Source organism: Lichenostomus cassidix, chromosome 5 (assembly GCF_008360975.1).
Source record: "Lichenostomus cassidix isolate B80296 chromosome 5, HeHo_3.0, whole genome shotgun sequence".
Classification (NCBI taxonomy): Eukaryota; Metazoa; Chordata; class Aves; order Passeriformes; family Meliphagidae; genus Lichenostomus; species Lichenostomus cassidix.
The window spans coordinates 13817852-13830630 of record NC_139486.1 but is presented as its reverse complement, the minus strand read 5'-3'; the positions used below and the strand labels follow the sequence as shown (position 1 = coordinate 13830630).

General features: G+C 39.4%; 1 protein-coding gene across 2 annotated transcripts in view; it reads left to right on the top strand.

The window, feature by feature from the left end:
• The window catches only part of BDKRB2 (bradykinin receptor B2), a 38753-nt gene extending 27077 nt beyond the window's left edge, over nucleotides 1-11676 (top strand). For both annotated transcript variants that reach the window (XM_085061453.1, XM_085061452.1), the window contains exon 2: nucleotides 8764-11676. In XM_085061453.1, the coding sequence (XP_084917579.1) occupies nucleotides 8766-9908 (1143 nt within the window). In that variant the 5' untranslated portion in view covers nucleotides 8764-8765 and the 3' untranslated portion in view covers nucleotides 9909-11676. The remainder of the gene's footprint in view (nucleotides 1-8763) is intronic.
• The last annotated feature ends 1103 nt before the right edge of the window (nucleotides 11677-12779 follow it).

The following is a 12779-nucleotide window of genomic DNA, read 5'->3' as shown; positions in this document are numbered from 1 at the left end:
CCCAGCCAGCCTTGCAGAGTGAGCTTGTGGCCAGTTTTCTCCTGTTTGAATATTTTCTTTCTCAATTGTCAAAACATTTTGAGCAAACACACTACAATGCACACAGCAAAACTGTAGATCCAGTTGTGACTTGTGTTGTGTAAGAGTGAGGTGTTTGGCTGTTAGAAAGTCAGAAAATTATCATCTTGGTTCAGGAACACACAAGGCTGCTGATGACTCCTGATGTCAGGCTGTGGAGCAGAGTCACATTAAGTCTAAGGCAGCAGGAGTTGGGTGGGTCCATGATCAGAATCCTGAAGAATTAAAGACTTGAGAAGAGCAGCAAGTATTCACAAGGGCGGGGGGGAGGCGGAGAATGCGCTGAGAGATTGACATTATAAACCTCAAAACTGACAATATTTCCAAAGATGGAAGATTCAGATTCAGTGTTTATTTAAGTATTTATACTAACTGGAAATAGCTTCATAAAGATAAATACTCTCAATAAACATTATTCAATAAGCTTGTGGCCTCTTGGTATACAGGCATGTGAATCACCCAATTTCCAGATTTTATTCCAAGTTAAACAGAATAGAGATCTTTCATCTGCCCAATGACTACAAAGAGAGGAACAAACTGACATGTTTGTTTAACACTTAGATTTACAGCCTTCATATACTTCATTTCTTCATAGACAAATACTGCCTTGAGAAAGCTCAAGATGAGGGGAAAAATAACTGTAAATCAGAACATCTTAAGTTTTCTGAACTGTTTGAACAGCAGAAATTGAAATGTGAGAGGAGGTGAAAGGCTGTGATACCTGTTTTCAGAGGAGTTAGATAATTTTTGAATTAAACTTCTGTCTCTGCTGGTGAACTACAGTAATAAAAGTTGCTGAGAAGTACAGGGAGTTCTACTTCAGGGTAGTTCTACTGTGTCTACTAATCCATCATGTACAAAAGGAAAGGGAAAAGCTGCACAGCGCTAACGTAATAGAAATCCTCAGGAAAATAAAACCATAAACCAGCTATTCAGGTCTAAATTTAACTTAGGGAATTGTTGCTGTGAGCACATCACTATGCACGTTTTGCATGTATCACATTTTCAGTTCTTGATAGCCTGCCCCACAGTTGCAGACCTCATTTACTTTTAGTGATAAACTTCTCTAATATTAGCAGAAGGTTTATGGTTGAAAAAGAAAAGCTGAGGGATTTATCCTGATGTTTCACTCTTTAATCCAAACTGTGCCTTGCTATGATGTGCCTCAAAACAACTCTAGAACAGTGTTCAAGGGATTTGGCATTTCCTATTACTTATTTGCTTCTACCCTTCCCTTTTTAATTTAATGATGCTAACAACTGTGATGGATAAACAGCACTGAAAAATTACATACCAGGTTTTTAAAGCTAAAAAGTATAAGATTTTTTTTTTTTTAGGAAATTATAACCCTGGAGATTTTAAAGTAAGAATTTTCAAGATTTCCACTTGGAAAAAAATATGTTATGTGAAGTGCTTCATTGCACTTGACTGGACTTCTGCTCTCTCCACACCTTTCTTTAGTTGGAATTGAGTGTCTTCATCTCCCACACAGGGAGAAAAATTAGCAGCCTCTTCTCACCTTAGTCTCATTGTTACTGAAATAATTATTTTAACAGAACAACTTTTTTCCCCCCCCATTTTTCCTAACATAGTTGATGTAGATGCCTTAAATGATAACTGCAGAACAATTGTTTCCTTCCATGATGGGCTTCAAGCTCACACAACAAATAATATCCAAAAATTACACTTTTGAGAGGTAGCTCCTCTGTATATTTTCTTTATTGCCTTAATTGTCTGGCAAACTGTGGAGCTGATTAGTGTTAAAAATAACTTTCTTTTGCAATGTTATTTTTGTCCTAGTTAAATTCCTGAATTTGGTTCAACATGAAGCCTCATGAACTGCATGGGCAGCCGTGAGGTAAAAAGGACAGTGAAGGGTGAATGAAAAGCAGGAATCCTTTAAGTTAACATTGCCACAGAAAGTGTCCACTGATCTACAACCTCAAATGTGCTAAAGCCCATTACAGATTCATTATACAAAGATTGGAAATTAAAAATTAATGTTGTGGGACCTGTAAAAGCAGAGCATTTTAGGAATGTTTCTGACATTTCCTCTACTTCTCCACAATAACTAATGCCTCCACAGTAACACAGAATTAAAAGGACATTCAGAGAATATTTCAGAACACATTTCAGAGATGCCACAAGAGTGATATAACATTACTTTCCAATATTCAAAGATACAAACCCATTCTGAAGCCAAAAAGAGGGGTAACAAGCAGTCCCATTGGGCTTGGATTTGAGGGAAACGAGAATCTCAGTGAACTGGGGATAGATGGTGATTTTTTCAAGTAAGTAAAGGTTGCAAGAAGGATAGGTTGAAATAGAAGCTTTGAAAAAAAACCTTAGGGAGAAGTTATAGAATTTATAAAGAGGATGAGTTCAGTATTTTTTTGATACTAAGTTCTGAACATAAGAGTCCCTCACTGAAGCTCAATCTTCCAGCACACCTTTGGGTTCCTGCTGTGCAATGCCTCTGCTTATGCCATCCCATCCCATGTGCTTCAGGCCTGCTAGATCTGTGGGTGTGGAGCTGAAGGAGAAATTATGCATTGAGATTGTTTTGTTATAACCTATCACTAAATAAAAATACTCCTTTTCCTCGCGAATAGACATTGTCTTGGAACAAAATCCTCCAAAGCTGTTAAAATTAAACTTATCCCTCCTTGGCCAGCAAACACCTTTCTGATGGACTCAAATGAGGCAGTTTAGGGGATATTCTACAGCCTCCTTACAACGGGCTAGGTTTACACTCTAAGCTCCTGAGGGCAGTAGTGCTACTTACACAGAGTTAGCAGGACCTCCAGGCTTCCTTGCACACTGTGGAAGACTTCCCTCACCTTCAGTAGCTTTACTATTTCCCCTTTCAGTCACAGCAGATCTGTCAGGCACATACTCTTTTTCCTCCTATGGCTCTGGCAGCTCCTCTGTTATATTTATTGTAGCTTTTACATGAGCATGAAAAAGCAAGGCTGCCTGGAAAACAGGCACCACCAGAGAACACTTGGCTGCCCAGGCTGGGCTTGGAGATGTTCAGGAGGACAAACTCACAGAAAAAGTACAAAGCATCAAAGCAGGCTGGGCTCTGCACAGAAAGAGAGTCAGAGGAGAGGCCAGGGCAGCCCTTCCCTGTTTCTTTCTGTAGATAACATCCCTTCTAAAAAATCACCATGTCCAAAGCCAGCCAGTGCCCCTCTCAGTTTGCAGCCACTCACTCAAACCCATAGTTTTTCTCCCAGCTCTTTCACTCCTCTGTGCCACTGACACCCAGCTGTACATGAAGCTGTATGGATGTATGGCAAGCCAGCTGCATGTATCTGAAAACACTTTTGGCCCTTGACAGCACTTAAAACAAACCAGGTAATTGTAAAATTCTGCTAAGGATGCTAAGACTGGGTGTTATGCCTATCCTTCACACAGCCTTGCTAAGGAGCCCCTGAAATAAATGAAAATTAGGCTGCTCTCTAGGCAACGTTCATCATGAGTGATTGTCCATCTCAGAAATTCCTCATTTGGAGAGGACTAGTGGGGCCTTGGGCCCATTTTATCCTTTGTCCTTGAAAATTAGACTACGTAGGAAAACATCAGGACTGTGTACCTGTGCTTTTTAATATTCTCTCTTTTGCTCCAGCAAACCACATTAAAGCAGTTAACATCATAACAGCATTTATCTCTGTTAGACTCCACCTCTTCTCTGAGGACTAAATTAGCAAGGTTAATATTGTGACAATCTCAGAATATACTGATTATAAATTTCACACCTTGTTCCTGCAAAACATGTAATCAGCAAAATTACAACAGCTGTAAAATATTCATTACAAAGTCCCTCACTTACTCCCACAGAGTAGATTACTGCAGGTAACAATGGAATAACCTGAATTCTCATTACACATTTCAGAATTTGTCCTTGCATAAGGCGTGACTGGGACCATCATGAGGCATTTAGTTATTCAATGTGTCTTAGCATACAGAAAATGTTTAGCATAATACAAGGGAAGATTGACACCAGGAGCAGTACTTATGGCGTAATGAGTTCAGCAGCTGCAGGGCTTCCTCCAGACCTAAAACAGATGGTGAAAAACACACACCTGAAGCAGCATATACCATTTGGGGAATAATGCTCTGCTGGAGCTTCCATTAATCCAGTAGCAGCCTTAACAGAGCTCTGAACTTTTTTCCCCTGTCCTTCCATTCCTTAGCTCATATCTCTTGATCCTTGGAGGTCTTTTTGCTCCAATTCATCATATTCCTCTTCTTTTCTTTCAAGAACTTCCATAGGCCCCAGCCTGCATGTCTGTAGCATGGAGACTTTCCCTCCACATTCTGAGATTAACCACTCTGCTGGACTCTGGGTGTTATCCTTGGCTGGCTGACTAACTCACGCCTGTCTCCTGGTGTTCTCCTTCCAGTGCAGTACGTGTGGGTCAGTCCTTGGACAGCTGGACATCCACCAGTGTGCCAGGAGACACCACGGTGCCCTGGGGCCTCTGTCCAGCCCTGGGAATTTCAGGCTATGGCACTGGTGACCACCACCTTTGGGAGTCCTTCTCCACCTGCCTGCAATGATATCTTCCCAGTCCCTCTGCAATGTTTCCTCATTTGCAGCTGTGGCAGTACCTGGCTGATGCCCAAGTGTCCCTCCTGAGCTGATCCCAAAGCCCTCCTGCCTCGGTGAGGGCAGTGTCTGCAGGAGGCACAGGCCTGGCTGCCCCCAGCTCTGGCCAGGCCATGGTGCCTCCCACACATCCCTCTCTGAGGCCTTGCTGTCAGAACCTTGTCCTTTGTTCCCAATGCTATTAACAAAAAATATTCCAGAACAACGTGAGATTTTCAGTGGGTTTTACAGACTCTCAAGCAGGAGGTAACTCAAACAGGAGGTGAACTCCATCAGGTGCAAATTCAGTGCCCACAGGAGTCCCTCAGAATCAGTAATGATGGATTACTTCGGCTGGGCAGTATTTCAATCAAAACTGTAACATAAAATCTTATTGAGAGTCCCTGCTGAGATATTATGCTTGTCTTGCATTTTACAGTAAGTATTTGTAGAGAATGCGTGAAAGGAACACATTTATTTTCACCAAAATATGACAAGAAAACAGTAAATCACTGCCTTTTCTAGGCTGTGTCTTTGTCAACCATAATTTATTCAGCAATCATATTTTAAATGAGTTTCCTGTGCTGCATGAAATAGCATCAAACGCATCATTTTAACCCTAAACATTAGGGTTTGTAAACTGATAATTAGCAGATTTTACCTTGTTCACTCCCCACTTTTACCAATGCATTATGGAAGGACTTGCGCTAAGGGCCAAGTGGGTAGGTTTCCAGAGGCTCCATGTCATGGACTTGGTGATGTGCTAACCAATCCCTGCACAATCTTCCTAGACCACAGTAATATGATCTAACTAACTTATTTTAAAGTATTCTAAGTCTTTCCCTTCTAAACCCAAAATCTGAAAGAGATTAATTGTAGGAAAAATACAGATAAATCAATAGGTGGTTTTGGAGCTGCTATTTGCTGTAAATTAAATTCTGTAAATTAATGTAATAAGGGAAAATAATGGAAAAAGCCAACATAGGATTTATAACCACTCTCTGAATTAATAATGTGCATCTCATTAAATATCTGCATACATCCAACCTCAAACCATAAAATAATGCACTTACAATTAATTTTTTTCTGCTGGTTCACAGACTACTCCCAGCAGAAGAAACAGTTTCTGATAATTGCATCAAGCAACAGAACTTCTGTATTCTCAGATGACCTCTTGTTGGTCAGCCATTACTATTTCACTTCCTATGTGTTTTTACAGCGAAAAGTGCCAACAGAGAAAGAAAGGGAGACTTGAAACTGCTGTTTGCAGTTCATTAGTGACATCTCTCACAGCCGCACAAGTTGGGCTTTGAGATATTTAAGTGTTGATGAATATCAGCACCTTGATGCCAGGCTTTGCTATAGGGAGATTAATTAGAGAAGAGTATGGCTTTCTGAGGTATTATTTAAGATCTCAGAAGAGCAAAGATGTCAAAAACATCAGGACAAAAATTAGCTGCAATTAACAGGAGACATAGAAGCTAACGCAAAATGTTTCCATAAATATATCAAAAGTAAATGGATAATGGAGGAAAGTCTAGGCCTTTTACCAAAAGGAAAAGGGAAGCATTAATGCAGAGAATGATGCAAAGTTGAATGACAGCTCAGTGTTAGTCCTCTCAGAAATGAAAATTGTGATCTTATATTTAAGGTGGGTGATTTGAACAACTGAATGTGTGTGAACTAGGAAGGAACAAATTAAAGCATATATAGAGTTATACAAATAATTGTATATAACACGCTCTGGTGTGGTTCAGAAATTAGGAGAGGAAGTCTTTTCTATCATTCTGTGAAACCAAGAAGAATGGGGACACCTTAGAACTCCAGAGAAGAAAAGACACAATACTTGTCTTTTAAAAGGCAGAGAAAGCAGGACCTGGGATTTACAAACCTGTCCTTCTCATTTAGATACATGGAAAACATGACCAAAAAATATTAAATAATTAGGATATCCTCATATGGAAGATAATAAAGAAGAACCAAGTGATAATGAATTACCAATATAAACTTGTCAAGAATGAAGTTACATCAGACTAATCCAATCTGGCTTAATGGATAAACCAGAAGCAATGGATCAAGCATCTATAGGTTTCAGAGTGGCTTTTGGTATTATTCTATATTCCATTCTATTGGAATATGAAGAAATAAAGTCACAGGAAAATGCATTGTATGTGCAGGTGCTCTGCTATACCTGGGATAGGCTCAAACAAAAGTAAGATTTCTAACTAAAGCATTTACAACCTACAGTAGTTGCTTGTACTGGGAAGATGAAAAGAGGACATAAATCAAAATATTGGCAATGCTGCATAGCGTGCACTGCAGGTGGCATTTGCTCTCAGTGTAGAACAAATAACTCCATATCCACTAGACTTAAAAGCTCCATATAGCCAATGTCACTAAAAGTAGAGGTCACTGGATGGGTGCCTACAATATTTGATGCTGTGTAATAAAGAAGTTCCACCAACCCTTTCTCCAGATGCTGATTGAAAATGATCAGTAATCAAAAGGATGTGAGTGTCCCAAGCCTGGGGTGATTCTAACAGTGACAAGGCTAGTAAAGAGGGACAATAGAGGATGGACATATGTTCCTGCATTTAGATACGGGCTTGGAAAGCTGGAGTTTTAAAAGGATGGAGCTGGAGAACAGGAATATGTTGTTACCTAGCTTAATGTGAATACTGTCTTTCGCTCAAGTTATGAAGGATTGGGCAGTTGTGTTGCTGATGTTTTGTGCTCATTACTCCATTTCAGGTTGCTTTGTCTTTCAAGGTTCTCATTCCCACTTGCCTGTTTAATTTAGCTGACCTATACTGCCTGCCACCCCTGTTACAAATTTTACTTTATTGAGAGGTTCTCCTGTGTTCTGAAGGTTCAGAGGAGGAGGGCTTCTCAAGCACATTCTGCTTTTACTGTACTTATTAAGACATGGTCTTCATCTTTGCCTTTGGTTTCAAGCACTACATTGTTTTATTAACACAAAGTACACAAAATATGACATCATTTTTCAGCAATTCTGCAAACAATAGCCAAATTTCTGTATGCATATTAAGCACTGACACTGACCAGCCAACAATTCCAGCAACCCAAAAACAAATGAGAATCCCCATCCTTTCAGGAATTACAAGTGTGTCCCTTTTCACTGCCAAATTACCAATTGAATAGGACAAAAGTCTTAATTAAAAATACATTTGAAAAGCTTCCAATCAAATGATAATATAAACAGGGATTATTATAAAGACCTGGAAAAAGAGGAACAGTATTTCTGTCACTCAGTCCAGAGAATTATATGTACAGATCTGGAAAGTCAATCTTGCATTTGAATAATATCTCGGCATTCATTATCCAAGAGCACAACAACAAAAAAACACAGTTAACATTTTATCAGTACTGAGAGATTCTGCACACTCAACTTCTGTTTGGTTTTAGTAACACTGAAGTGTACATCTGACATTTGTGCCTGTAAATATCCCCCTGCAGGATCCTTAGCTGCAAACTAAGTATCTGTTTATAGTACAGCCATAACATTTGGGAAAATACATGGTGTTCTTTGGGGAGGAAGCATCACTGGATTCCACTCAAATCTTGCACTACAGGAGAGGGTGTAAAATGTTACAGGATGAGACACAGAACTAGCAGCTTTACCATGAGCAACCCAAGACACAAGGTACGCCTGTCCTTTAGGAGACCATGGCCAATGAAATGCGAAGATAAGAAGACAAACTAAAGATGAACGTCCTCAAAGAATTAACAAAGGCTTGCTTTTGTCCTCAAAACTGTTGCTGCTCAGTTCTAGTGAATAAGGGCTGGTATATGTTCTCTTCAGTTAACCCATTCATAACAATATCTGTTGTTGCTTCATCACCTGTTTTACTCACCTAAAATTGGTTCAAGCAGCCCTCAGCAATGCAGTCTGCAAAACATTCCACAGACATTCCCACTGTCTATGAGAAAGCAACCCAGGGAATTGTAATACTGTTCAAAAACTATGCTTCTAGGACCTTAGGAAAAGCAGAGACAGCTTTTCTTATCGTGTCTTTTGCAACAATGAGCTAGATGCAGAAATCTCATGTCAGCTCTTTTTCTCTTCACAGAAATGGTTTCCATCACAACTGAAAATGTTACGCATCTGTACAACATGACCACCCAGGAGCTCACAGTCAGCCCAGCAAATTTCCACAATAATTCAGGAGTGCATCAAGTAGATCAATATGAATGTGTTAGTGCAGATGTATGGAAATGGCTACAGGATTTTCAGCCTGGATTCCTCTGGTTTATATTTATTCTGGGATCAATAGAAAATTCCTTTGTTCTCACCATCCTGTGTTTCCACAGGAGCACCTGCACAGTGGCTGAAATTTACTTAGCAAACATGGCATTTGCTGACCTGATGTTAGTGTGTATTTTACCTTTCTGGGCCATTAATATTTCTAATAATTTTCATTGGCCTTTTGGCCTGTTTCTCTGTAAAACCATCAACATTATGAGTTCCATGAACTTATATTCTAGCATTTATTTCCTGACACTAGTGAGCATTGACCGCTACCTGGCCTTGGTGAAAACCATGTCTCGCGGAAGGATGAGACGAACTGTCTGTGCCAAATGGAATAGTTTTGTAATCTGGACATGTGCACTGCTCATGTGTTCACCTATGATGATATTTCGAGATTTACGTTATTTTGAAGAATACAACATCACAGCCTGTGCTCTTAGTTATCCAGCCAGCTACTGGGAGCCCATAAACAACTGCTTGCTGAATATTGTGGGGTTTGTGATCCCATTCTGTGTAACTACCTATTGCACTGTGCAAATCATCAAAGCCTTACGAAGCAGTGAGCTACGAAAAATGAAGGTAGTCCAGACAGAGAGGAGAGCCACCATGCTGGTCCTTGCTGTGCTCTTACTGTTCATCATTTGCTGGCTTCCATTCCAGATCAGCACATTCATTGACACAATCCGTTACTTCTCACCCACTGTCACATGCCTGGAAGAAATCAATGACATAGTGACCCAGATTGCCACGTACTGTTCCTTTAGCAACAGCTGCCTGAACCCAGTCCTGTATGTAATTGTTGGGAAAAACTTCCAGAAGAAGGCGGTGGAATTCTACAAGGACTTGTTCACAAAGAGGTGCAGAAAATTACCATCTGTGCAGATGGAAAACTCCCTGGACACTCTAAGAACTTCCATTTCAAGTGAATACTTAAGGAAAAAGTCTACTGTGTCATTACCCCAATAGCACAATTTTAGGAAATTCTTACAGGAAGAAAGCCTTCTAACATATCAGTCTCTGCTCATATCCATCTGCTACTGGTCCACCGAGTAAACATGTGGTAGTGTTGGTTATGTGTGGGAAAGCAATGGTTCGATCTTAACAGAAATTCCATAAAGAGACCTGCTTCTAATGTAATAGGATGTTTTTCATGACTGAATCCTATTTTGTAGCTTACTTATGTTTTCATGGTTGAATAATATTTGGCACATATATAATTTGGAATGTTTGCATTTCCAAAGTCTACACACAATTCTCTGAACAGAGCCCCAGTACAGAAGCTATTGTCAGGCTTGTGCAGCTACTTATGGTACCCATAGGGTGTGCTAGATAAGATTTTTGATTTGGGAGGGGCTTGTATGTAAGTAAGTTCTGTTAAGTAAGTCCTGTAGGATTTTCAGATGTGTCCATCTTTTGGGCATTTAATTTCTCTCTTCAGTCATTCAAAACTATCTAAATTGACAAACAGTGCCTTTTTGCAAGTGCTCTTGTTATTTACAGATTTACATGAGCAAATATGTATGGAGAGTAGCTAGAAAAAGATAAAGCAGCAGTGGAAGGGAAACTGCACCCAGCTGCATAAAGTTATCTGAGTTTTATTTGTAGAAGATTCTTTACCCCTTCTACCTTGGAGTGAAAGCTTTCACTTACTCTTGAGTGAGTGGATGCTATTTACATTCATGCTTACATTTCAGTTCACAGACTTAGGTTTTTAGTATTCTCAACACAAAATTAATATTTTTAATGTTATTTAATGGATATATAAAAGCTCAGCATAACTGGTATAATCTCACAAACAGAAGAAATTGAGAATATGAAGGAGCACATCACCTAACTACATTAGAAATCTAGCTGAAGATAACAATGGTCTTGAAAGTTCAGAGTATTTAAGAGCTAGTAAGATTCTGGTAATACCTACCTTTTTTTTGTGGAGTTAATCTGTGAGATTTTAATACAAGATAACTTTTCCCCAACTGAACTGTATTTTTGCTCTAAGTTGATTATACACCCAAGAAAAACTCATGGTGTACTGAATTGTGTGTATGCACTTTAAGCTCTAGGAACCTTGATCAAAACTGAGCAGAAGATGATCTAATATATGCTGAAACTAACAGTCTCAGTTCTATTCAAAGCACTTAAAGTTACAGCTTTTAAAGCCACCAAGGGAAATGGAGTTTGGTGACATAAGTAAACTCGGACTTCAGCTGCATGGTCTTCATTCATTAGAGCTTGCACGGAGCAATGAAGTTCATTTAAGATGGGAAATTTGTATTAAACCTTCAAATAACTAAACTGCAAAACAGAAGTGTGCAGACATGATTTAAAGACTATGGGATTCAGATCAGTGTATATGATTTACAGACAATTTCCATAATTTTTCCTTCATAATCCAGTATAATCCTATGTCATAAACACTTCTATTACTCATCCTTTTTATTGTCTGAAGCAACTGGGGATAACTCTGACAAAACATTGCAAGGCTTTCTGTTATATCCAGTGTTATCATACTGTATCATCCATGAGCATGCTGTTCATGCAACCATTACACAAAAGAAACTCCATACAGAGGTTATTGAGGCAATGGAAGGTATTTCTGAGTATTTGGTACTGAGAAGTAAAATATAAAAATGTTATTATGTTAATATCACATTAATTTAAATAATGTAAATATATAGGCACATTTTTTCTATGGAGTAAGCATGTAGAAAAGAAAATAAAGCACTTTGAGAAATGAGATTTCCTGGCATTTTCTTCTCTAGCCTGTATCCTGTTACTAAAGATTGATTTCTCAGAAGTTAAACTGTTCCAGAAACTTTCTCATTCTTCCCGTTACACCAAAGGAAAGCGAGCTGAAACAACAGAATTTTAGCCACTTTGAGATCCTTCTTTTCAGGGCTCATCTCTGAGTGTTGCTGACCACTCAGATTTTAATATCCCTTTGAATGTTAAAATCTGAATTCAGGCAGCTAAGGGTACTGAAATATTTTTGGTAGCTTTTCTCTGCCTGCCGATAGCTCAAGATCCTGTGCAGACACCAGCAACAATGGAAAGCCCCTGCAGCAGCTTCTGCACATCACAGAACAGACAGTGTCAGCTCACAGACTGTTTAATTCACATTTTACTGACTTTTCAGTGTGATGACACATTTGCGGTATTCACATGCACCATTTATACATACAGCAAAAAACCCCCAAGAAATAAAATGTAATATCCAAGCTGCATCTGATCTACTGACAGATTCCAGTCACACTTGGCTCAGTCCTGTTTTCACAGAAACAGGACAAAATATGAGAAGGATTTTTGGTAAAATGAGGTCAGATTTTGTCCTGAGAACTTCAGGGCTGGAGAGGCCAAATAGTAATACTATCATCTTTTTATTCCTATTTAACCTGTCCCACTCTTACACCTGCTCCCATCTTCTCTTTTACCAGAGGCTGCCACAGGTGTTGTCAAGACTTTGGCCATGGAAATGCCTGGCTCCCCATTCAGCCTGACAGAGGTGGGGACAATTGTCTGAGGAATGGCAAAGATATCGACAGCCAGCTGATATTTCTGGCTTTCAGCATCTACAGGCAGGAATTATTCCCATTTCTCCACCCTCTCATTTTTCAAGTTGATTATTGGCTTCATTTGAAATGTAAAATTAACATCTTAAAAGCTGTTACACAAGCAGCTGGTGCTTGCTGTGGACAGGAGAAAGTTGCTCTTTTTTTTGGCAGGGCTTCAGTGGAGAAGTTAGGATCTTAGTTCAGGTCTTCCAAATCCATAAGCAGACTTTGGCCATTGAATCATCCTTTCACTCTGTTCTTCCATCAATACATTGCTGGTTTTCCAGCC